Source organism: Macrobrachium nipponense, chromosome 2 (genome assembly GCF_015104395.2).
Source record: "Macrobrachium nipponense isolate FS-2020 chromosome 2, ASM1510439v2, whole genome shotgun sequence".
NCBI classification, from domain to species: domain Eukaryota; kingdom Metazoa; phylum Arthropoda; class Malacostraca; order Decapoda; family Palaemonidae; genus Macrobrachium; species Macrobrachium nipponense.
The window spans coordinates 51,308,700-51,336,427 of record NC_087201.1 but is presented as its reverse complement, the minus strand read 5'-3'; the positions used below and the strand labels follow the sequence as shown (position 1 = coordinate 51,336,427).

Genomic DNA, 27,728 nt, shown 5'->3' with positions numbered 1-27,728 from the left:
ATAGTCTCTCAACTTTATTAAGAATAGTTTCTGAGATACCTTAGAAAACCCCCTTGCTAAGAGGCTATGATCAAGTCTCCAAGCAGTTAAGTGTTGCATGCGTTGGTTTAGTAGAGTTGCATGGAATCCAGTAGTTTAAGTCTATCTTTCTTTAATGGAAGAATGTGAGTGATCCACCAAAAGAACTAGAAAGTCCAAATTTAGTTCAATGCTATCCTTATAATTGTAAAAGGAGAAACAGCATATGCATTCATACTGGACCGACCAAACTTTAATAAATGCATGCACCCCTCAAGCCTGAGGGCAGCAAAGAAAAGCAGTGAACTGGACGTTCCTGTTCATCCATGCCTATAAGTCGACATTTTGAGCACCCCAAATTCCACAGAGACTGGTGCACTTGTAAATATACTGACCAGCCAGAAGGAAGAATTTTTCCTTCTTGAACAATCAATCTGCCAAAGCATTGTCTTTCACCAAAAAGATCTTAGGAAGCAATATTATGTTCTTCACGACTCCTCAAGAAGTTTTTCCACTACTGGGCACAGTTTATAACCTTGAGCTGCTCTGGTTCCTAATATTTGCTTAGGTCATATTGCCTGAAAATATTGTTGTAACTTAGTTTCTGACAAGGTGTTTCTTTTGTAGAGACACTTCCATGTAGTCGAAGTGTTTGAGGTCATTTAAATCCAACTCTTTCAACTCATCAACATATCCTTGACCTCTCTTGGGAGCCCAGACCTCACTGATGCATCTGAAAACAAGGTAAGGTCTGGGTTCACTACTCTTAGAGATGAACCTGCCAGGAATCTTCAACAGTACTGACCATTTTATGGTGTACTGTAATTCAGTGTCACAATACTTGTCATTCTTCTTTATTTGTGTTATGAAAGGAAGGGAAAAATTAACAAAACCTGAATGTAAGCTTAAGAATAAACTTAAGACTTTACTTTCAGTTTTTGGAGTCCGTACTACAGAAACAGGTTACAAGGACTGTCCTGGACTAACTGAAAAGACTAATGAATGTTGTGCCGTAAGTTTATAATGCTATTTTGCTGAAACTCCACCATAATTGTGCCTAATTCATGCTGAAAAATTCATTAGTAAGGCCAAGTGTCCCAACAAAGAAAGCCATAATCTCGTAAGAAAATAACTTGGGGTTAAAATTCATAAAGAAGAAGCAAGTAGTGTCTATTCATCTTCTGACAGAAAAGCTGCAAATTGAAAGTTTACCCTCATCCCAATAGAGAACAGATTGAGAAGGAGAGTTAGGGAAGACTACTGAAAACCATAATGCCCAGTGACTGAGCCAGATGAAGCAAAGATTCTTGGTCTTTACAATACCATCAAAAGAATTGGCCAACATGAACCAGATATCTCAGTAAAGAAGAATTCTAGCTCCTAAAAGATGACACCATCCTCATGAATACTTGAGGCACTTTACACAGGATGGAACAGTGCACCTGGAACTGGATCACCTTTCCTACAAATACAAATTAAACGAACTTGCATGGCTAAGACTCTGTTGATATGTGGAAAAATGAACCCTGCATGTCCACATCCTCATCTAATTGTTCTTTTGGAAGGTCACTAGAATTTTACAGGATAATTCCATGGTGAATGGAGACAGATGAATAAAGTTATACAGGCTTGATACATCCAACACCGAGTGCTAATTTCTGGTTACTATGGCGCTGGAAAAAAAATCGATAGTACAATCCCTCTGGATTACCAACACCTGCTCCAATGCATCTTCTCTACTAGCTACAATCTCTTACTGTGGAACATAATACTTTTGCTGGAGATAATATTAAGGAAAGGCTATAGGAGATGATGCTTGTGGAAGGGAAACCAGCAAGGTAACTTAACTCGCATTCAGTACCTTAACCACCTGAAGTTCTAATTCCATGTCTCTCTAAGCATGCCAGAAGGCCTGCAGTCAGGTCTTGCTGGAACCTGATGGCTGAATGGATCCTCAGAAGGTATTAAGTGGTGAAAGAGAGTCCTGAGAGAAGGAAATACATTTTTTAAACTGCAAGGGCTAAGAAATCAAAATAGCTGTCATTCCCTATGCATTAGAAACCTTTGATGAAAGATAGGCACAATAGTTCTCACTTCTTTAAACTGAGTTAGTATAAGCATGAGATCATTTGCCTGCAGCCTCTGAATTGGCCTTGACCACACAAGTCAAAAACTGATGACTTTACCAAGGCTAAATACAGCTGGCACTAGCAACACTCAAAAGATAAAACTTCAACAACTCTCAACAGAAACCTGGACAAAATCTCCATCTCCACATGGCCAAAGCTTTGTCAGCCTCAAGTGTACGTCTCTTCAAAGGAATGAGAATCGAAGCTTCAACTGATGAAGGTTTAAGAGCTGATAATGGACTCAAACCATACAAAGCAGCAACTTCATAAATTAGGAAAGACAAGTGCTGGCATTCTTAAAAGAAGCCTGTCTGCTACAGCACATGAAATCTCATTGAGTCACACTCTAATCAAAGGAGAAAAACTAGGTTTATTCAAAGAATTCATGGGTGCAGAAATGTAAGAAGACAACATAGACCTAGTCTCTACTGAACCTCTTTCCTCCTCTAAATAAGGATAAAGCAAAGCAAAACTTTTCAGCAAGCACTTAAAAAAAATGGCTCCATTTCAATCTCTACCGCCAAAGGAGGAGTTGGGGCAACAACAGAAGACATCTTAAGTATTATTCACCTCTACTGAAAGCGAAACATGGGAAAATGGTGACTGCTGTGGCTAACCTGAAACAACACAAACAGGCACCATAAAAAAGGGAAGGCCAGGAAGCAGTAGGGGAAAAAATGCCAGCAACACCTGACACCCCTGCCTAGCACAAAACAGCTCAACAGATCTAATAACACTTGTTAAAGGTAAATCTTTGGGCAGTCAAATTACTGGATATGTATCTAACTTATAATCAACTGAATGAAGATTCTGTAACAATGATAGAACTAGAAAGGAAAACACTAGCAGAGACCGAAGGAAGGAACTTGGACATAGCTGAAGAAAACAGAAGAAAAGATTGAACAGGTGCACTTAAAAAGAGAAAGATGAATGGCAAACATGGATTCAGAATAAGAAGTAAAATAGAAGACTGATTCAACAGTTGACTGAGTAAAACAAATAAATTAGAACAACTCATTCTACAGACACATTTTTTAATAACACTGTCTATTCCTAAACTGCATCTTAACAGTGCTATCATCATCATTATTAGATACCTATGGAACTGAAGTCAAAATAGTAATAAGATTTGCATTTACCAACTACAATCTTTCAGTGACTCCACTATACCGCTATCAGAACATAGTATGTATATGAAAGGAAGGTGATGAAGGGTGAAGATCCACATTACTCTGAGAACCAAAATGGTTCCTTGGCAGTAAAATCTTCCCAACTGATGCAGGGCAGTCCTAGGTTTGGGATACAAAGATGAGGGCACCAACACACTACCTATCAAAAGGGAATCAAAAAAGTACGTAATGCACACTATGGAGGGACACAGAATGGTTAAAGCTTTAAGTGACTTAACAGAAGGTTCACATCCTTCTGTAACTTCTCAAAACGGTTTTCAAGAACCAAAAGGGGGATGCACGGTGGAGTTAAGAAATCTGCGTTCTACTAAAGGCATAACAGAGAAAAATACCCATAGACTGAATAGATACTAACAAAGGCACAGGTACTAGAGAAGGAGACAAGGCAGATAAAGCAAGCTTAAAATTTCCTGCATGAGACCCAAAACATTATGCATTGACCCTTACTGGACGGGCATGATCATGTGAGGTATAATAATAGCTCCAAAATTCAATCAAGTGCCTCAGGTGAGAATCAATATTTTGCGCCCCACAGCTTAAATGACTTGTGGAAATAATATTGAAATAACTTCAATGGGCCATAAATGATTTATGGCAACACTAGTACAAGAGAAAGGAAGATCAGTGTAACTTCAGATTTCATGGAGGAATGTCCTGCATCCACATCCCAGGATGTCTTTTATATATCTGCTCATAAATATACCCAGGGATTGCTGTTGGTTTTAATTCTTATATCTTACGATAGTCTGTAAGCTATAATTGTAATTTTGCAAGCTAAGGCAGAAAGAAATATTAGGAAAAGCATATACTATAGCTCACTAAAAGGTACTGCACCTCCCCATCTCAGTACATTTTGTAAATATTTTACCATAAATATAGTACTCAGGATTTGTTACTGATTTTAGTTCTTCACTCTTATGATACTGTGTCATCTGTAATTGTAGTTTTACAAAGTAAAATAAAAACTTCTTAGAAAAAAATGCATAACTTAGTAATATTAGCATATTTCTACAAGGTCTTAGAAAAGAGACTCCGTAAAAGGGTTGGAAATATTCACTTTCAACCTCCCAAGGGAGGTACAGAAAATTTTTAAGAATTTTTTTTTCTTATACCATGTGCATTTGCTTATCTTCCTCTTTCCATTATATAGGGGTATTCTTAATATGTATTTTTGCCCCACCTTGTAAGGGTCAAGTGATCTGGAATTCTTACTGGATATGTATTACTACCACTGCAATTCAAGGAGCAAGGCCCCTGTGAGAGTCCGGCAAAGAGCAACCTTTGAGGAGAAAACTGTTTCAATTCAGCCAGAGAGAAATACAAGTGGCACGAAGGGGCCTTATACCTGTCTGAAAACCCCCAAAAAACAAATCAACTAAAAATGACAAATTTCTAAATCAATTTATATTTTTCATAACTAACAAACCTTCGGCCTTACCATAAGGGGAAATTCTCAAGCTGAAAAAAAAAGGTTACGATATTGATAAAACTTCTCTCTTTCTCAGCCATGGTTTCACCCATACTTCACCCTTTTCTTGCAAATTTCATGTTCGTATTCATCTTGCAGGAGTGATATTATTATTACTGCACTTATCTTCCTTTTACTTGGTCCCATGTTTTAAAACACACTCACTGTATCGGGACACCACAGGGCGTGGTTTGGCATGGCCATATAGTACCAGCTTTAAAGATCCTTTGAACTGACAGGTTTTTTAATGCAATATGAAGGGCCTAGACCCTTGACATCATGAACTCTTACACACAGTGAATTGGCTTCTGGAACTGAATAAGTAGAATAAGCTTTTTCAATTACTTCTCAAAGCCAAAAGGAGACCGCATTCCTGGACTCCTCCTTCTTGATCTGGCCTGTACTAACAACAAAGTCTTTGACAAGCCGGTATGAAGTGTCAAGTCCTTTTTAGGTAGCTACACAGTGCCCTAACAGGACATAAAAGTATCTCATCGCAGTTATTACCAAAAAAAAAAAAAAATGAAACCAAAGGGACGGAGAAAGACTCAAATCTGTGATCGTGAACCGAGGGATTTTGAGTATTAGCTATGCATTTCAGAACAAATTCGAAGGCTACTGACCCCCAACCACATGTGTTTAACATTAAAAGACATTCCATGTACTTCACTTAAAATTCCTGGCTGAAGCAGCTCTAAAGGGTTCGTATGGACTACGTGTGAGACTGCTAAGGACCAGTGTTAGGTCCCAATTAGGAGGTTTAAGATCTCTTGGGGAACAGGACTGTTCAAAACTCTCCAGAAGCATAGAAATCTCCCACGAAGAAGATAGTTTCATGTCTTTCAGACATAGAACCAAACCAAGGGCAACCCTGTAACCCCTGATTACTGATACTGAAAGAAGTTTCTCCCTACAGAAGAAATTGAGAAAGTATACTACTTGTTAAATAGTACTTCTGACTGGAGAGAGACCCCACTGATGACATTTCTATTGCTGCTGTGTGAGAAGTCTCTTACTCGCAGGAGATACTGGATAGTCACCAAACTTGAGGAGATAGGGACCCTACTGACAGGTGAAATCTCTCAATGTGTGGTTGACACAGAAGGTTGTGTCAAGGAGGAATCTCTCTTGGTGCCTCTATCAGTAAGGCTAGAGGATAGGGGTAGTATTTTGCATGAGGCTAAATGGGAGCTTCAAGGGTCATCCTGTGGTTCTGGAAAATCATCACAGCATTGATGACTTGACAGAAGAGGCAAAAGGGGTGGGGGTGGGGGGAGGGGGGCGGGGGGGAATAGGCATCTAAACTGTCTCAAGGAACAAAATACCTCTTGATTTTTTCTGTCTCATTACAAATAGGTCTATTGATGGCATTCCCCACAGATGAAAGAGCCTTTCTGCCACTTCTCAATGCAGTGACCACTCTGTCCCCTAACTTAGCCCCGGCGACTGATCTTGTCTGCTACGACGTTCTTCTTACCTAGGATGTACAATCTGGCTTAGACAACTACCGACTGAGAGACTGCCCACTCGTGCAGTTGTACTGTCAAGTCATGGAGATGACAAAACACTAGCCACCACCCCATGTTTGTTGACATAAGCTACCACTGTAGTGTTGTTGGACACTAGTACCAAGGAGTGCCTTGTTACCCTTTCTTGAAATTCCTTAAGTGCTTGGCAGGCTGTTTTCAAGATGTTGATATGAAGCTGATGTTAAAAGATCTTCTAAGAGTGCTCCCCAGACTCATGCAAGGTGTCTGAGAACGGTAGAATCTCTGGAGATGTAGAGTGTAGGGGCACACTCCTAAAGTCAGGTTCCTTTTGTCCAGCCACCAAGCTAAGTCTGTCCTCACTTCTTCTGACAGAACTTGGAACAAGGGATGATCCTTTGCAGGTAACCAAAACTCCTTCAGTCTCCAATGGAGAGATCGAATGTGTATTCGGCCATGAGGGACTAGCTTCTCTGAGGATAACAAAAAACCTGGAATGACCTGCCACTAATGAGCAAAGATTTGGAACTTCTCTAATGCCATTGTCTTTGACTTGGAGTGAGTTTTGACTTCCAAATTTATCACGATAGCTAAGCAGCGACAAAATTGAAGACAGTCCCTGCGTTCAATCAACTTTACCCGAGAATCTGCTAGCACCAGACAGTTGTTGAGGTATCTTAAGATCTGTATTCCTTGAGAATATGCCCATATCAAAATTAAGGTGAAGACTTTTGTGAAGACTTGTGGGGCAGTTGAAGGACCTAAACAAAGAACCTTGAATTGGTAAACTCTCCCTCCCAGACTGAAGCAAGATACTTCTGGGAAGATTTACATATTGGAATCTAGAAATATGCATCCTTCAGATCTATTAAGAGCACGAAATCGTTCTCTGATGGCTTGAAGAGCTATGCAAGGAGTTTCCATTTTGAAGCGTGTCTTTCTGATTAAGAGGTTGAGGGTCGATAGGTCTATTATCGGTCTCCATTCACCTGCAGCCTTGGGAACCAGAAAGACACGGATGTATAATCCTGATGATATTTCCTTAAAAATTTCCACAGTTCCTTTTTCCATCAACTTCTTAACTCTGCCTTGAAGCACTAGATGTTTTGCCAAACATAGAGAGTATGTTGATTGGTGAAGTGGATACTCGAAGAGTGGGGGAGGAAACTCGAAGGGAGGAGATATCCCACCCAAAGAACAACTACTAATATCTAGGTCTCCACTTTGAGCTGCTGCCAAGTTGCCAGGCAACCCCCACCAATGGCAGTGAGTGTGAAGGGGTGCCCTTCACATTCAATGTCCATCATCATTAAATGACAGAGAGGTATAAAAAACTATCTGAATAAAGCTGGAAGGCTACACAGGAAAGTGAATACTTCACCAAATCCTGAAAGGATAGCCAAAAATAATGATGAAATAAAACAAAGTTGCAGCAAACATTCAATGTTGCATCAAAGGCTGGCAGAAAAAAAAAGCGAAGGCTTTTGCTTTGCTCTTCCTGTTGTTCTCCAATAGTGGGCGGGGTAGTCATCTACACAGAAAAAAAGTACTACTGCAATTTTTTAATTTAATTAAGCAGCCGTGAGAGTAGAAAACTATAGCCATGTCATTACTTGGTAAGTTCATTACTTGTTAAGTTACATGAAAAACTAATTTCTAATTTACTTTGTCAAAAATTTATCACAAATATTACCATTAATATAAGTGCCTATGAAATTCCATAAGATTAACATTTAAGATACATAAATTCAATACCTCATTGACTGGCAATATGCAAAATTAGCAATTCACAGAATTAAAAATGAGCCATTATTGACTACATGAATTCAATTACAGGAAAATAATTTAACATACCAAAAAATCAATGCCTCTTGATATTATTCTATAAAGTAACTGACTTCAAATACGTACATCAATAAAAATAAGCATTATTGAAATGAAACCTCCACTAAGGCTGAGTAACCCACCCCATGAGTTTCCAATCTCCCTAAGTTTTACATATCTTTTTCTCCAAAAATGTATTCCATTGTTAGCAGTTACCAGATCCACCTCTGCTAAAATTTTCATAAAAATATGGTTTTCTTTTGCAAGCATCATTTTGCAAAGAAATAGATAAACAAAAATACAGATCCAAAATATCACTGTCTTACCTGAACTGCATGGTCAAGGTGACTGATGAGGGCTGGTGTGAGGGCATGAAATGCTGAAGAATCAATAGCTGGATAATTTCTTGGTGAAAGATTGGCTGGCCCAGGTTCTCCAGCAAATATGCAACTTCGGTCATAAAACATCAGCTGCTTGAATAAATGAAATATGACTCAAAATTGGAATTCTTAGTACTACTGCAATAATAAATTTTATAAAAACTGAAAAACCTTTCACACATCTATAACCATTGAAAGTACAGAAAACATAATTTAATAATGTCACTTACATCTTGCAACTCTTCATGAGGAGTGGCTCTCTCACTGTCACTGTCTGCAAGAGTTTCTGAAGCTTTCAGTGACATCACCTCCTCTGTCTGTTGGTTGCTAAGCTCTCGTTCAAACATTTGGTCATCAGGGAATATGCCACCATTTGTAAACTCATCCACTATAGTTGGGTCATCTACAAGTTCTTCATCTTGTTCCTGGCCTGGATCTTCAATCTTTCCTCTTACTTGACTGGACGGTTCAATAGTAGATGCACTTTGCGTAATGGAAACTTGATTTAATGGATACAATGATGAAGGCTTGCTCGTGAAAGATGAGCTCGGTTGAGAGGATACACTCGTTGGCGGTTCACTTTTGCATTTCACATCCACCAGCTTCTCTCTTCGACTTTCAACAAGGGCTGAGGCCATGCACTGTTCCTCATAGACACTCAAAAATGTATTATTTGGTTTTTTATCAACATTTTTATGATTCTGTAATCCTGAAACATCACTTGAGCTCGTGCTGGGAAGAGATGAAGGTGCCTCTCCTGCAAATACTTCCTCAACTGCACCTAATACTTGATCTTCAACATAAACCATTTCATTTAGAGTTGAATCTCCCAAAAGCGTGTTGAGAGAACGATCTGATGACAAAAATAACTGATCATCATCACAACATAGGACAGCTTCTTGCTCATCACTGCGATTCATCTGTGGAGCTTGTCCAATATTCCCTGATGAATGTGAAATGGGAGTTATATCAACAGGAATTCTGGAGGAATTGCACAAATCAACACTTATATTTGAATTATTCTGCTCGCTTCTTCTAGCCTTCCTTTGCCGCATTTCGTGTTCAACTGAATGGCTGGAAAGTTTAACTGATACCTGAGTATTTGATCGGTCATAAAGACCCCTATCTTCCCTGTGACTCCCAGGAGCATGACTTGCATTAGATATATTAGTAGCACCAGAAGACAAACGACTAGTGATTCCTCTGTCTTCAAAGACAACTTCCATAGGTTCATCTACCTGTATGCCATAAGGACTTACACTGCTGGGATGGGTATAGCTATCATCTATACCATTCTCAATGGTAATATTATGAGCTGGGGAAGGAACATCTGAGTCAATGTTTACATTAGACAGATCATGATAATCAGATCCACTTCTGCTTCTACTTGAGGATGGGATCGGTACTGGAGCCAAAGGATCTTCCTCTTCAGTGGTTATTTTCTTTTCATCAAGCTGCTCCTGGTTTCTTAATGACCTAAGAGAACTATCTTCAAGAGTATTTTCTACTATAATGGTTTCAGGTTTGGTTGAAACATAACAGGAAAGATCAGCTGATTTTCTTCTTCCAGTACTAGTTGAAGGTTGATTCATCACATCACCACCCTCTTGGCTGTCATTAATTAATAAAGCCCTTACAAGCTCTTGCACAATTATTTCTTTAAGTCTATCTTTTTTACCAATAAGATCCCTAGGCAGTGATATACTAATATTTTTTCCAATGTGGATAGTGGCATTCTGCTCATTATTAGTTGTCTGCGACTGTTCGTCTTGCCTAAAATTCCTTTCACTACCAGTGCATACATTACCATTACTAATACTTTCCTCTCGTCTATAGCTACGTTCTATATTTGAATTATTGTTTGCTTCTACCCTGTAAGAATCTGTGGAAAATGAATCTTCCTGTCCCTGCTCTGAGTAAGTCTCTCCTATTACACATATGGGAGGTTCTGGCAGTATAGGTCTTGGAGGCCTTCGTGATACACTTAAACTGCTATAGACATTTTCCATGGCAGTGGTTGGCGAAGTGACTGACACTGGTGTTGGAACAGGAGGCTTTAGGGGAATATTCTGGGGTGTTGCAGAGGAAGCATTGGTGGGACTCGGAACTAAAATGGTCTGGTTGGTTGGTGGTGCAGCCGCAAGCATCAAACCCCCAGAACTGGGAATGAGGTAACTAACACCATTGTTTCCCAGGGCTAAATTATTTTGTATGACACTTCCAGGTGGAAAGACATTATTACCTATGAGAAGGTAACTATTAGTAGGAGTGCCATGCTGCAGAGGAGTTGCTGCTAGAGGTACATTATGCCTAGGAGGCTGTACAATAGGTGCTATTGGTCCTAACCTAACTGTGTGTACAGGGGTGGGTGGTGCATCAGGTATTGGTCCTAAAGGTGTGCCTAAGGACTGGTCATTAATTGGAGCAGGATTTCCAGTAATTATCAAGGGAGTCTGGTTGCCAGCTGGTCGTGCAGGAATTGTAGCAGGTGTAACATTATTAACAGTGGAATATGATGGTCGTCGCAATCTACCGGGAGGGCGCCTATTTGCAAGTTCTGGAAGCGGGTGGCCATACATATAAGAACGTATAATTTCTTCTTTGCTGTGGCGTGACAAATGCTGGGTTAGGTTTGTTTGGTTGAACCCACAAACAGGACATACACCTGCATTTCCCACGGCACTTCCACCACTGCCACTCCCATTGGCAAAACTCTCACCACCTGCCATACTGAAACCTGGAAAAGAGAAAAGCATTTTTATTTCTGATATATAACCTCACTCAAAATCTAACAAAAAAAATATCAAACACACAGGTGTATATAGACATACTGACATACTGACATACACACACACACACACACACACACACTTGCTTTGGAGTCATGCCCTAAGTTAATACATATTGTGTAAATATTTTCTCAAAGGCCTATGAAATACTGTAACAGTACATCAGCATAAAAGAATATTTCTTGCTTTCATCTACTATACATATAGTACCCTTTACCTATATACACAGCACATCCACAAAGGCATAACCTTAACATACTTCATTTTGCAACAAACGGGAAGTCTCTAGCACAATATATTTTGATTTATGGTGAATTTTTTAAAAAAAAGTTTTCCTTCCCTCCCCGCACGGTAATTGCTGAAAATCTCAGAATTTCTTTAGTCACGTTGTCGTAATTTTCGCACCATTTTCTATTAGGCCTTACATAAAGTGTTATACATGAAAATGTGCGCAATTTCATGTAGAATACAACAAAAATAACTCATGGTTGTAGCTTTTATCAGTTTTGAAATATTTTCATATAAATCACGACAAGTGCCAAAATTTAAACCTGCGGTCAACTTTGACTCAACCAAAATGGTCGAAAAATGCAATTTAAGTTAAAACTCTTACATTTTAGTAACATTCAATCATTTACCTTCATTTTGCAACAAACAGGAAGTCTCTAGCACAATATTTTGATTTATGGTGAACTTTTGAAAAAATCTTTTTCCTTCCCTCTGCGCGCAGTAACTCTGCTGAAAATCTCAGAATTTCTTTAGTCACCTTGTCGTAATTTTCGCACAGTTTTATATTAGGCCTTACATAAAGTGTTATACATAAAAATGTGCGCAATACTATGTAGAATACAGCAAAAAATTACTATGGTTGTAGCTTTTATGTTTCAAAATATTTTCATATAAATCATGATAAATAGAAAAAAATTTACCTTCAGTTAATTTTAACTCAACCGAAATGGTTGAAAACTGCAATTGTAAGCTAAAACACTTACAGTCAAGTAATATTCAATAAATTACCTTCATTTTGCAACAAACGGGAAGTCTCTAGCACAATATTTCGATTTATGGCGAATTTTAGAAAAAAAACTTGTTTTTAAGTCCGCTCATTTTGTGATAATATTTTCTCTTATGTTGCTTTGATCGTTTTACAATTTGCTATATACCAAAATCATCGCAATTTAGTGTACATTACAACGAAAAAAAAAAATAACTCATTAGCTTTAACCGTTTTGCTAACAGTGCGATTTGTATACAATTATATATGAAATGTTTTTTTCGCTCTGTCATATATTTCAATATTTATAAATGATAATTATATTTTTTTAATTTCTGATGATTGCATACTAAACTTCTGGTAATGAAAAAATAAAGGAGCCAAAAATGAACTCTTAATCTTGAAAACTAAGCGGGCTGTTATTTTTTAAAATAAACTTTTTTCCCGCTTCGGCGCCAACTCCCGAACGCTGCCGGCATACGACAGACACTTTTGTAAATAGAGGCTCGGCGTTTCAGGGTTAAAGTAGTTTGAGGTAAGTATATGGTGTCGGAACAAATCCTCATTCTGAATGTCTAAATCTACAGTACAGCTTAATTTAGCCAATGCTGCATCTCCTCATCAACAGGATATTAGCCCATACTTGGCACTCAAGTTTGTCAAATACGAAATTGCTTTGGAACCAGATTGAAGCAATCTGATAAAGGTTGTCTCATCGACTAATCTCCTTGTTGAAAGGTAGAAAGACAGAAGAAGCCGTTGACTAGTGTAGCAGCTTCTTGACAAGATCACCTGATCTAAGGTTAAGCCAGGTCTTAATCTTACCACATCTTGACTGATCCGTCTTCCTGGTAATAGAGCAACAGGTGTCGCAAAATATTTCCTATGTCTAAGCAATGGAGGAGGAAGGAACCTGAGTGATATATTTGATTGCAAAGAATTATCTCTTCCAGAAATCTGTGCGTTAACATGCTGCACACACACTGCATGACTTCAGCATGGTAATTCCTACGACACCTTTACATCCTTTTTTAGCTCCAATAAAGCTTCAATTTCAGTAGGAGCTATGCTGGAAGGAGTTTCTGATCTCTAGAGATTGTTGAATTGTCGAGTCAAGTCAATCACCTCTGCATGAGAAGTAAGAAACTCCTGATTCTTCCCTTCTTCTGCTTCCAAAACATCTGTTCGGTCACCATGAAGGTAGATCAACTCTCTCAGCAGACAAACATCTATGGGATTCATGGTTGGCCAATCCTATGACCGCAGCATCTTGTTCTCTGACGGCTGTTGGTGGCTAGTTCTTGAATAGCCACCAGGTGAATGTGAACGTCTAAACCTTTCAATGTTCCTTGATCCAAGATGACAGCTCCATTGAAGTAGAACGCACATCATCACTGTTTCTACTGTCGTCAACTATGGCCGTTGGGATCTTGACCTTGATCTTCTGGTCCTGGCCCAAACTGTGTATTAAGCGGGGTTGCCAATGCTGTACTATTAAACCTTTTAATTGGAATGTTATCATCTTTCCTCCGCATCTTGAAAGGTCTTACAGGAGAGACTAGAAGCTGCTCCCCAGTCTTCAAAGATTGATGCATACCCACTGTTTGTTTGTATGGTGTTTTTACATTACATGGAACCAGTGGCTATTCAGCAACAGGACAAACGGCTTTACGTGACTTCCGAAACACGTCGAAAGTGAACTTCTATCACCAGAAATAGACATCTCTGAACCCTCAATGCCAAGACCAAACTGACCACGCCACTGAGGAGCCACATACCCAATGTTGATCCCCTAAAAAACTGTGGAGCATCCCCAAATGTCTTTCTCATCACAGTTGGCACCATAGTCCCAGCTGCTTCCACCCAAGTGTCCATTGATCCCTTCAGCCGTGACAACGTATCCAAATGATGGCTGCCATTTTGCTTTCAGGCACTCACAACTACCTGCTGCGCTTTGTTTTTTATGGATGTGATAGTCCTGGCTCTAAGATGAATAAGGGAGGAACTCTTCTCTTACCATGACAGTGGCATTGTCAGGGCAGATGAGATCTTCCAACATTTACTCCAATTCGGGGTGAACGACTAGTAGTTGACCACTTTACGAATTAGAAAATGTATATAAAAGACAAAAAACTGCTGTATAGAAAATATATATAGAGGACAAAAACTGCTGTATTTGTCTGAAAAATAATTCTGAATCATTGCCATGGCCTATGCGTCAACTGCGACGAAGCAGAGGACTTACTGACTTCTTTTGTATCCTGAGGTAAACAGAAAACTGATATTGAGTCTATTGAGACATATGTCTAGTAATTCCGGCAATGGCAAATGTGGAGCACTTGACATTAACCATATGCGAGAATTCCAAGCCAACCAGAGATCTAAATCTGTGATGGCCATGCAGAGAGAATCAAATTAGTAGTTAACCCTAGACAGGAGAAACAATACCAAGAAGCAAAATCTCAGTGAGAAGGCAGTACTCAGCCCCTTGCTAGACTTTGCTGTGAGTGCACTACAGATACACTCGAGCACCTGCATGTTAACCGAGACAAAAGGTAAAAACCCTCTTGTTCAGTGATAATGCCAACCCTGTGGCATTGTTGTCATCCAATACAACTGTCATCTCAAAATCGAAACCGGAAATTCTTGGGAGGCCCAAAAGGCTATCCTGAGTTTCAGGTTTATTAAGAGAAGGTACTATTTGTCTCGGTCACATACCAGAAGAACTAACTTACAGATCTGCGCCTATTACTTTATGGAGGAGTGATAATGGTAGTTTATATTTGACAACCTCTCCGAGGTTTGCGTGAGAGAGAGAGAGAGAGAGAGAGAGAGAGAGAGAGAGAGAGAGAGAGAGAGAGAGAGAGAGAGAGAGAGAGAGAGAGAGAGAGAGAGAGAGAGAGAGAGAGAGAGATTGGTGGAGGAATAAATGGGAGTGGTTTAATGGCAGTCGTAAGCATGTGTCTGTTGTGGCGCTCTGTTGTGTATATCAGTGGTAAGCATCGGTTACGAGCATCAGGAGAAGTGAGTGTGTGTGTCTGTGAGGAGAGCCGGTGCTGCTTAGTCAGTTTTGGGAGCAGTATTATTGATAGTCAGCTATTTTGTGTTTTTTAGAAGCTGTTGTGTTGTACCTGTGTTGTTCAATTTGTTGTGCTAGCGAGTTTGTTGTGTTGTAGATGAGTTGTTGGAGTTGTTGAGTGTTGTTGTTGTGGTTCCTTGATGTTGTAGGTGGTGTTTACTTGTCGTGTTCTTAGTTTATTAGTTGTGGAGTGGTCTTTTGTTGTATGGTTATTGAGTTGTAGTGTGGTTGTTGTCCTTGTTCAGTTGGTTGTGGGTTGTGTTATGACGGCTAGCCTGGCCTGGCTATGTATCCAGCAGACAGCAGCACAGCTCCTCACCCTGAGTCTGAGGTAAGTACATGTGTTTGTGGTTAGAGTTTTTTTATTTTTAGCTTATGTAATCCCGCCACAACTTGGCCGGTGCGACTGATAACAGACGCATGTCACTCGGAGAACATACAAGCATGTATATTCTCATATTCCTCTTAATTGAGCGCCAGCCTAATTTTTCTTCATTTCAGGAGAAAAGAATAAGGACTGGAAGCAGACCTCCTTCATTCCCTAATGAAGAGAGCAAAGGTGACGCTGTCCCAAATGGAGGTTTCTATGGTGATAACAGGATAACGAAGATGACTAGTTCATGCTGAACTGGCTGTTCCCAAAACAGGAACTGGAGGGGTGGCATTCCAACTTTTCAGTGATAACCATCCTGAACAGACTGAATGTATATGAGATCCTAAGATCAAACCAGTGGACCTCACCAGTAGCATAGTTTATCGCATTCGAACTCCAGGGAGTATATTTTGTAGTTCCTCTTATTCCCTCGTTCATCCCAGTGTACCCCTGGAAGTAGAGGGAAAAGAGAGGATTGACTGTGCCAGCCCGCTCTTCTCTGAACTTGTGGTGATGGCAGCAATGCACAGAGTAGGGAAACATATACTCCTCAGCAAAAAACACTTCCTGAAATGAGAGCAGAGGTTCTCACTCACCATACGAAGCCTTTTCTTTCTACAAGTGGTTTGCTAATGCAAACGTGAGTGAGAGTTGAGTGGAGTTACATGTGCCAAAAGTTGGCAAGAACTTTCCACATCTTGCTACCCATTTGTTCTCTGTAATTGAAACTCATGAAGATTACTACCCAGAGAACCTTCTTCTAGCTCCCCTAGATGTCTTATCCCAAAGGACAGTGACATCAACCATGGCACCTGAGGAAGAGTCATTCCTAGCTTTCACAGGTGGGTCTGAGTTGCCAAAAGCAGCTCAGTCCCTTCTCTTACCCTGCACCACTGTCATGAAGGAGAGAAGATTCTCTATCACTGGCTGGATGCACAATCCTATTTTGAGGTTGTACACCCCGAGATACTCACTAACCAGTACCTGCCACAGCCTCATTTCCAAGTGCAGTGCCCTTGGAACCAGAGACAGGAGAATGAACCTGGGTCCGAACTCCTGGGGCTCCAGACACACTAGTATATCCTGGGTACAGCGTCAGGTTCCCGCTCCTGAAGGAGCAGGTGAGCTGATGCGAGAGCCAACTGCTTCCTCCCCGGGAGAAAGGATGCAGAGACGCTACCTTCCTCTTCTTAGGCCAGAGAGTCTTTGAAGAGAGAGGTAAAGAGGAGTCAAATAATGAAGACAAAAACGATGACCCTCTCTGTGAAACTTGATAGTCTGATGAGATGACACGAGGAAGGGAGGGTGTTATGCCATGGCAAGGAACCACACTGATCAAGAATAGAGAGTTCGTTTGGCAGAGCTGGAATGGCCAAGCCAAGTCGAGTGAGCTGAGTAGATCACCACCATGAGTGGTAATTGTCAGCAAAGAACTATCACTTCTTCCTAATTAACTGTTCTCCTTCAAGGCCAAACTAAAAAGAACAACAAAGCGGGATTCTGTAACTGTTGTCCTACGTGCTCGGACCCTAGGTCCAAAATGCGAAGACAAGACTTGACCATTCACCCAGAAGGTGTTGGCATGTGGCAACAAGATCTGAATAAACCCAAACCAGACTGAAGACATAATTCATCTGTACTGGTAAAGGCTTGTCTCGCTATCCAAGCAGTCGTGATAGCGAGTGCTCAGTGAGTGTTAGAATGCGTAAGAATTCCCGTGCTTGGCGAGAATCCTGACTCTTATAAGACAATAATCAGTCAAGCCTTGCCTCACTCTGGTGCTAGGCAACACGATGAAGCCAAGTACTTGGTGAGCGCCAGCGAAACTAAGGGATCCAGGCGCTTGGCGAGACTCACGATTCTCGTAATAACAATTATTGGGAATGCCTGTCTCGCCTGAGTGTTTGGAAATCACAGAAAACCAAAGCAGTCTAAGAATGCCAGAAATTCCAAGGAATTCAAGTGCTCAGCAAGGTTCCCAATTCCTGTAATAACAATTATTGGGAATGGCTCTCGACTGAGTGTTTGGAAATCATAGAAAACCAAAACACTATGAGAACGCCAGAAATTCCTAGGAATTCAAGCGCTCAACGAGACTCTCAATTCTTGTAATAACAATTAAAATATTGGGAATTTCTTTCTCGCCCAAGTGTTTGGAAATTTTAGAAGGCCAGAACACTTGGAGAGTACCAGAAATTCCAAGGAATTCAAGCACTCGGCGAGACTCCTGAATTTCGTCAAATGATCATTGGGAAGGGTCCCTCTTCGACTTCCGTAGAAATCAAGGAGGCACAGGCATAAAACCAGCCCTATATGTGAGCATTTAAGACTGGATTAGGAGTGCAATTAAACAGAATATGCACTCAAGGCTCCCTAAACACAAGACCCAACAGGGTACTGCAAATTGGAATCCACCCAAAGGGCAGACAGAGCCAGGGAGAACACAGTCTCCAGGTGTTTGAATCCAAAGAACCGGAACACCACGTGTCAAGATGGAGAGAAGTCTCTACGGCAATGATAGGAGATCCTTCCTCAACGATGTGGGCGTACGTCCAGCGGCACCTCAAGACCCCTCCAGGAGCGCTGGTACCCAACACTGAATCCTACAGAGCACTCTGCAGGATTCTTCCTATTCACCTTGCCCCTCCCGGTGTCAACCAAGGAAGTAGCGGGAACAGGAGAGGAGGATTGGATTTCTCATTCCTGCTCACAGTGGCGCTGTCAGAAGGGATGAGCCACATCCTGCAGCGACATGGGTCTAGGAAAGTTTGGTCGCCTTGGTGAGACGCTTTCCTGAGGTGAATGCTGAGACTGTAAGCAGCGCTGGTAGCAGGACTGGTAGCAGCGCTGCCTCCAGCCTGGCAAGAACATGCATCACCCTCACGACGCATGCCAGCCCTCTTCGAGGTCGAAACCTCAAGCGAAGAGGGCTGTACAGGGGATCTCTTACCTCCTCCAGACGTCCTATCCCGTGGGACACCGACATCGACCCAGGCTCCTGACGAAGAACCAGGCTTGGTTTCACATGTGGGTCCAAGCTGGGGCTCGGTCCCTTCTCTCACCACGTGCCACTGTCACAACGGAGAGAAGACTCCTCGTCACTGACTGTGGATGTACGAACTCCCTTGGGGGGATTGTAAATTCAGAGAAACTCACAAACAAGTCTCCAACACGGACCCAGTTCCATGAGCAATGCCCTTGGTACCAGAGACAAGAGAACAAACCTTGGTTCGAACTCCTGAGGCTCCCAAGACACTAGACCCTGGGGACAGCGTCACCCACTCTTCAGAAGCAGATGAGCCAATAAAAGAGCCAACTGCTTCCTTCCCAGGGAGAAGGGTACAGACCCTTAGAAGTCTTGTGGCATGACTTCTTAGTGGGCAGAGAAGCTACCTTTGTTTTCTTAGGCCAGCAGGACTACTCAACTCTCCTTCTTCCCTAATCAGAAGAGGAGACCGCCTCTCCGGAGAGGGCGTATGTCTATCGGGTCTTGCCTTAATCAAAGACCCCCGATGTTTACTGGTTGAAGCCTTATCTAGGCTGTCTTCTTTGTGGCGTTTACCACTTGAAGGAGGCAGAGCGTCCTGACGGCGATGAGCGTCCTTAGCGACGCCCGAGGCAGCCTCACTTGCAAGAGAAGCGTCCTTACGTTTCCTCAACACAAAGGTAGACATTTTCTCAAGTATACACGCCTGTGCGCGCAACCCAGCGTCCTGGTGTACGTCTTCTTCTTGGCCGGAGTCCCCCGAAGCGTCCTGAAAAGCGTCCTGCCGAGCGTCTTCAAAAGCGTCCTGAGCGTCCTCCCGAAAATCATGGCAAGCAGCCTGCCCATGACGTCGAGAGGGAACGAAAGCGTCCTGACGACCCGTCTTCTTAGCGGGCGAACGAGATCGGCGAATCGCCGAAGGAGACGCAATCGGCGAAAGAGACGAGCGAGGAGAGGGAGAAGGAGACTGCTTCGTCCTCTTGACGGGCAGTCTAAGGTCCTTCCTCCGCTTAGGCTCGACTGCTGCTGGGCGAGTCCTCTGAGCCATAAGCGTCCATAGCTGGTCCTGAAGGGACAAAAGAATGTTCTTCGTTGGAGAGGAACGAACAGAGGGAGCAGGGCTGATCCTGCGAGAAGACGAGGGGCGAGGGGACGCCTCCTTCCTTCTCACAGGTACAGCTACCTGCTTCTCAGGGATACGCGCCTGTGCGCGCAACCCAGCGTCCTCGTCAGATGAGATTTTACCTCTCTTCTGAGGCGGAAAAGCGTCATGAGCGTCCTCCGAAGAAAGCGGCGATACAGGACGTGAAGCGTCCTCAACACGAAACGTCCTTTTCAGCGGACGAGAGTCTCTCCGAGCGCTCCACCCCTTGCGCGGGGAGGACGCTTCGGAGGACGAAAAGCAGTCCTTAAGGATGCGCGCCCGTGCGCGCTCCTTGACAGCCTGGGACTTTGCAACAAGGCCTGCCGAAGGGACGCCAGATCGGTGGGGAGCCCCCGTAACCCTCTTGCGGCTTTCGACATACCCCCTCCCTGATTCCTGGGAGTCCGATAGCGGTCTAGGCCTAGAGGCATTATGGGGCCGATCTGACGCCCCCTCCACAACACTAAGGGCACGATCACGCACTTGCACTGAGCCAGTTTCCAAGGCTTTCACTTTGGTCTCTAGAGTACGTAGAGACTCCAAAATAAGAGAGAGGGCATTACCTTCTCCCGACACAGATTCAGGGCCCGAAGGCAACACAGGTTTAGGAGATGCAAAATCTACAGGTGTTATTGCAGGAGAAATATTATCACCCTTACCTTTGGTAGAACCACTCCTGGAGGAAGACCTCCTGATCCTATCGCGTTCCAATTTACGCCAATAGGAATCATACACCCTCCAATCATCATTGCACCGATCATCCACCAAACAAATATGCCCCCTACAACTCATACATACTGTGTGGGGGTCTACCGATGATTTCGGTAGCCTCACCTTACAATCACTCCTCACACACACTCTGAAACTCACTGCACTTGATCCAGACATCACGTTTACAGAAAAGCCAATCCAAAGCCAAAAAACGGTCCACTATCGCGTATGCCAATCCAACAATCCAAGATCAATACCAAAAGTCAATCAGATACTTAAATGCGAGTCAAATCCAAAAAATCCTGGGCAGAGGTCTGTAAACAGTAGTTTACCGACCGGCGACAGAAAAAAATATGAATAGAAAATGGGAATGGTTCCTGATATCCGCCTCCCAGCGGCGGGAATGGGTATTACCACCTGGCCGCCCACTGCGTGTGCTGCGAGTTTTGAAATTTTGTCGGACTTCAGAAAATACAGCTATATATATATGTCAGGTAAGTGGCATGAACAAATTAACTTTTTGTTAAGCCCTTACAATGCCTCCTGAGCGCCGTGCCCCTGCAAAAGATTCCTCTAGTGAGCCCAAGAGGAAGAGGAAGATGATGACCATCAGTGAAAAGGTCAAACTTTTAGACATGTTAAAACAGGGCAGAAGTTATGCCGCGGTGGCATGCCATTATGGAGTGAATGAATTGACAGTGCGCTACATAAAAAAAGACGAAGCTAACATCTGCAAAACTGCTGCAATAAGCTTCAATAAAGAAGTGAAACAGGCAGTAACTCTGCGTAATAAGAGAATTGTGAAAATAGAAGCTGCATTAGCCTTGTGGGTTGCTGATCTGGAAAAAAAAAACGGGAGTTTGGACACTAATATGATCAGGACAAAGGCCAAATCTCTCTATGATCAAACCTTGCCCAATGATGATGACAAAGAAGATGCTGAAGAAGCCGCTGAAGATGATCCTGACAAACCTGAAGCAAGTACTAGCTCTGCCACGAGTGATTCGCCTCCTTGAGGACGAGGCTTTACAGCCAGCAAAGGCTGGTTTGATAAATTTACAAAGAGATACGGCATCAAAAGCGTGCCTTTGTATGGTGAGGCTACCTCTGCTGACACCGATGCTGCTCGTCATTACGTGGAGGATGAGTTTCCTAAGCTCATCAGTGATGGCGGCTACCTCCCTGAGCAAGCTTTTAACATGGACGAGACAGGCCTCTTTTGGAAGAGGATGCCTTCTCGTACATTCCTCTTCAAGGATGAAGTGAAGAGGCCAGGCTTCAGGGTTTTATAATTAAAAAGATTCAAGTAAAATATATGTGAGTGAGTGCATGTATAATATTAAGGTTTTGTAATTAAATAGATTTAAGTAAAATATATATATAAAGCATAAATATACATACAGAGGTACCTCGACATACGAAAGACTCAACTTACGAAAAACTTGAGATTCGAAAGCAAATACAAAAAATTTTATAACCTCTACATACGCAAATTGCTCAAGTTACGAAAGGTTGTTGCTGTAAAGTTCCGAGATTCGCCCGGACCACCGAGAACAATTTTAAAACTAGCGCCCCGCCAACTGAGTAAACTCCCCACCATCCTCCCGCTCTCCCATTGGTTCCTGATACTAGTCACCCCATAAGATCCTGCTCTCCTATTGGTCAGCATCTACCCCTTGTGCTTTATGTATTCTATTGGTAAAAGGATGCTGTAAATTGAAAAACTTATTCATGCAATACTGGTCACTTAATAATTATTTTAAATGAGTACATGCAATACATTTAATAAAAAAAATTGTGAATTAGATATCATCAAATATAAAATAAATCAGACTGCTATCATCGAAGCCAACAAATACGTATTTTTTAGAATTCTTCTTCTGTTTTAATATTACGTTACGTATATGTATCACTATAGCTGTCAGTAACTCGGTATCTCCATTAGGTAAAGACAGAATAAAGAATAGAAATTAATGGTTATTATACTGTTTGGTAGTTTCATTTGTTGAAGAGAGATACTAATGAAAATTTATGGCTTACTGTGTCCTAGGAAAAGTGATTGCTTGGCGTTCGTTCGGTACACGTAAGAGCTGAATGTAAACAAACGATTGGAAGGTTTTTTTTTGTTTGTTTGTGTATTATAGTTAATGATTAATTAATAATTATTTGAAATGAGTACAGGCAGTCCCCGGGTTACGACGGGGGTTCCGTTCTTGAGACGCATCGTAAGCCGAAAATCGTCGTAAGCCGGTACATAGTAAAAAATCCCAAGAAAACTTTACTTTTAATGCTTTGGGTGCATTGAAAACTATGTAAACTGCATTCTTATTGCATTTTTCATCAAAAAACCTTCAACTGTTGATTATTTTGCATTTTTGGTGTCATATTTCATCTGCCAGATGAGCGTTGTAGGCGTCGTAACCCTGGAAATAATGTCTGATGAATATAATTGAGCAGCGCCTTAACCTAGGAATGTCGTAACCCGAACCCGTCGTAACCCGGGGACTGCCTGTACATACTGATTATTTATAAATTTGATTGGCATATCCTAAGCTTTTAGCTTCTTAGGTTTAGATGTCAGAATCATAGACTAGGCTACAGTAGCAACCGCTAACATAGGCTAGGCTTATTGCTAAGGGACATATGCTAAAGTCCTAATATATACAGTAAAAATGGGGTAGAACATTACATGCAGTGCTTGGAACGGATTAGGCATTTTACATGTAAAATGCGGTTCAAGATACGAAAAACTCATGATACGAAGGCCGCCTCGGAACGGATTAATTTCGTATCTCGAGGTACCACTGTATTTTAAACATTCTGGTACCCACATACACATACGTATACGGAAATTCCTAGGGGGGGGCCAATTCTACTTCGTGGATTTTCACCTATCGTGGAGGGTTCCGCTCCCCGTTAACCGCAATAAACGAGGGATCACTGTATAATCAGCAAGTGCCATAAAACCAAAATGCTGGTAACCGATACCAACGTTAACCGGGGCTGCCTGTATATTCAAAACATAAAAAACAATAAAAGAAAGATCCCAACGGGAAATCGTGATTAACAATCAGTCAGCATGAGATCACAATATACATCTTCACCCGAAGACAGCTACAAGTAAACTACCGAGCAGTAGTTACTGTTTAACCACCTTGTTCAAGAATTTAACACCCATATTCCAGCTTTTACGCCAAGAAGTATTCCTATTGTAAAGGCCTAAGGGTTTGTATATCATATAGGAACAAAGATCATGTAAGGTACTGCTGTACATTAGTTTGTTTAATACAGTACAGCATAATATCCATGTATGGTGCTGTACTACATTTGGTACATAAAGTAACATGATTTCTATAACATGTAGATGTCATGTATATGTACTCTGATTATGGAATGTCCTTAAGTGTAATATTTTCTTTTAAATACTGTACAAGATTAATTTTTAAATGGTTTTTAAAGATATCTGAATACACAGTACTGTACATATATTAAAGCTGTTGAGTTCAAGTTTATCTTTTTACTGTATTCCAAGGAAAGTTTGAGTAGAGATATCTAGTACAACTGTATTGGTTTCTTATGTAAAATACCGATCACAAGTAAAATTTCTAGTTCCAATACAGTATTATATTAAAAAGGGGAGGGATATAGTGTATGCATTCCCTAATATTTTAAAGGAACAGTTTTCGGTAATATGATGTATCCATAACTCTCGGGAACATTCAGTGTGTTCCAGCCACTTTGTTGTTGTTGTTCTGAATAGAATGGGAGGGGCAGACTTGAGAAATAAAGATGCGCCTAGGAACTTAAATGTTTCGAATTAGCCATCCTCCATAACCATGCTGAGTCAGGTATTCAAATTGTAAGATATAATGTTAATAGCAGGGATTCCTGCCCCCATCCAAGTACGGACCCAGCTTCCTAGGTTGGGTTAGCTTAGCCTAGGTTGGGTTAGGTGGCAAGGAAGGTCCAGCCCGAGCCAGGTAGTATAGGTCTGGTGTCCAAGGTTAGATTAGTAGGTCACAACCCCAAAATCTATTTTAATTCAGTGTTCTAAATCAAATTTGGTGGGATCTTAAGGGGGCCGGCCGGCTAATGCCGTTTTTTAACGACAGGACTTTGACATTCATACCACTTAATAAGGTGACTTGGGACGTCTCCAAACCGCATATGATTTTCGCCTCTGACCTTCGGTTTTGTGACACCAGGGCAATTTATCCCGAAAATAACCATTTTTCAAATTCTATCTCCTCCCTTGATATTTAATATTAAGACCTGGGATTGCTACCATATATAGACCTGATGTAGACCTCCAATCAAATGGAGAGTTTTTTTTCTAAAAGTCATTTTTTGCTAGATATGAATTTTTCAATATGGTAAAAAAATAAACCCTATAAATCACGAGAAAAAAATTTATAAAAAAAAGACGAAACAAAAATTGGAAAAAAGGGCTCTACTTGATTGTTCTATAAATGTCTTTCTGAGTTCTATACCAAATTCCAATGTTATAGCTTTAAAACTAAGTGAGGAGATAGATTTTGAAGGTCAATAAGTATAGTTTTGAGATACGGCCGTTCAAAGTTTTCCTTCGTATTTCTATAAAGACATGTAATAAATATTATAATGATTATTATGAATGTATATTTTTTTTTTTTATGTATTAATAAACCAAAACTATTTTATTTATCATAATTTAATCATAAATGATGATCCCTTTGCTCATATATCGGTAGCCTGGGGCACTGCTTGAGGCAAGATGGGGCACTCCTTCCTATGTAACCCCCTCTCTCCCCTTCACTAACTCGGCTTATTACAGCGAATTTTCTTCTGTATGTTAGCGAGATGTTTTCCTTGTATTTTCCTCTTTGGCATGATGACATTCTTGCCGAAACAAAGATAAACAAACGTAAATGCAAGAGAATGTCAGAGGTGAAACTCGAAAGTGTACTCTCTTTTTACAAAGACTATTTAATAAATCATGATTATTATGAATTATTATTCCATTTGGGTATTAAAAAAACCAAAAAAACTATGTTATTTATCATAAATGAAGATCTCTTTGCTCAAAGATCGTAGCCTTGGGCACAGTGTGACGTGTGCTGTCAGGCAAGAAGGGGGCGTTACTAGGCAACCCTCCCCTCTCTCTTCACTAACTACGCGTATATTATGATATTCTGTAATAATACTTGAGCGATTTTTCTTTGTCTGTATGTTAGCGAGATGTTTTCCTTGTCTTTTCCTCATTGGCATGATGAACTTCTTGCCGAAACATACAAAAACATACGTAAAAGCAAGCGAATGTCACGAAGTGAAACTCAAACGTGTAATCTACTTGAAGTCTGTGGTCCTACTGATTCATGGTTGAAAGGGCCGAACCAGATACACGCTTCTGCGAGCCACGGAATCTCTACAAATGCCATTTCTCACAATTTCTTTGCCAATAATTATCAAAATTTACGATAACAAAAGAAATATTGCATTTTCTTGTACGGATGAATGTTTTAGGCTTATTGAGTTATGTTTACTAATTACCCTGTAACTATAAAAGTAAGAGGAATTTTGACGAAATATTTCGTATACGTATTCTCAATTGCCATATGAAGCTCCATGAATTTTTTCATGACTTTGCATTTTTCGCCCTATATATCACCATATATAGGGGTTTCGGCCGGCCCCCTTAACCCTCTTACGCCGAAGCGGGAAAAAAAAAATGGTCTTCCTTGTGCCGGAGGTGTTTCAGAGTGAGCGCGGTAGCGGAAAAAATATTTTTTTCAAAAAATCACAGCGCGCTTAGTTTTTAAGATTAAGAGTTCATTTTTGGCTCCTTTTTTTTGTCATTGGCTGAAGTTTAGTAGGCAACCATCAGAAATGAAAAAAATTATCATTATCATATATAAATAATGTGATATATGATAGCGCAAAAACGAAATTTCCTATATAATTGTATTCAAATCGCGCTGTGCGCAAAACGGTTAAAGGTAACAAGTTACTTTTTTTTCGTTGTAATGTACACTAAATTGCAATCATTTTGGTATATAACACATTGTAAAATGATAAAAGCAACACAGAGAAAATATACACAAAATAATGCATGAATTCGTAACGTGCGTACGTAACAATATTTTTTTCAAAAATTCACCATAAATATGATATTGTCATGATACAATAAAGTTTTTATACATACTTACCTGACAGATATATACTTAGCTATAGACTCCGTCGTCTCCGACAGAATTTCAAATTTCGCGGCACACGCTACCGTAGGTCAGGTGATCTACCGCCCTGCCCTGGGTGGCAGGACTAGGAACCATCCCCGTTTTCTAATCAGAATTCTTCTCTTCCACCTGTCTCCTGCGGGGAGGCTGGTGGGCTATTAATCGTATATATCTGTCAGGTAAGTATGTATAAAACTTTATTGTATCATGACAATATCATTTTTATACATTTAACTTCCCTGCCAGATATACTTAGCTGATTAGCACCCATTGGTGGTGGTAAGAGACAGCTAACTACTGAGACAGGTAAACAACATATGTTGTAGGTATTTATAAACCTTGGTTCCTACCTTATTAGGCTGAAGACTTCGCGGCTACTGCCTTGTAGTCTGCTTAGCCTCAAGAGCCTCAGCGAGATAATGATCTATGGCTAAGAGTTCTTGTGGGTCTGCCAATGGGGTCTTATCCACTTACTCGGCAGAGCCTAAAGGCCTTTGTCATTGGGTGCTATTCCACTTACATGACAATACACCTTGTTCAAGGAGCACAAAACCGATCCCGATCACCTGATCCTAACATCCATGTTAGTTCTAAGATTGTAAGGAGTCATCCCCGAACTCCTCACAAACAACCAAAAAACTCGAAACATAATTACACTTTCATTACAAAATTAAGGATCAGTCTTTGCTCCAAGACCCAGTACTGTATCTGCTGATACAAAAGGACCTAGCGAGAAGCACTTCTCATAGGTCACTCTCACGTCCTTCAGATAATGAGATGCAAACACTGAATTGCACCTCCAATATGTAGTCTCGATAATATTCTTCAGAGACATATTCTTTTGGAACGCCAAAGACGTTGCTACTGCTCTTACTTCATGCGTCTTGACTTTTAGAAGACCGAAGGATTCCTCCGAGCAGTTCTTGTGAGCGTCCGTAATAACG

At 41.1% G+C, this 27,728-nt stretch overlaps 1 protein-coding gene across 2 annotated transcripts in view; it reads right to left on the bottom strand.

Annotated features, from left to right (window-relative positions):
• LOC135220569 (uncharacterized) overlaps positions 1-27,728 on the bottom strand; it is a 106,485-nt gene that overhangs the window by 60,016 nt on the left and 18,741 nt on the right. The window contains exons 2-3 of one of the 2 annotated variants that reach the window (XM_064257811.1): positions 8,727-11,233; positions 8,443-8,589 (exon numbers count right to left, since the gene is read on the bottom strand). In XM_064257811.1, the coding sequence (XP_064113881.1) occupies positions 8,443-8,589; positions 8,727-11,225 (2,646 nt within the window). In that variant the 5' untranslated portion in view covers positions 11,226-11,233. The remainder of the gene's footprint in view (positions 1-8,442; positions 8,590-8,726; positions 11,234-27,728) is intronic. The other variant, XM_064257812.1, reaches the window with a different exon arrangement.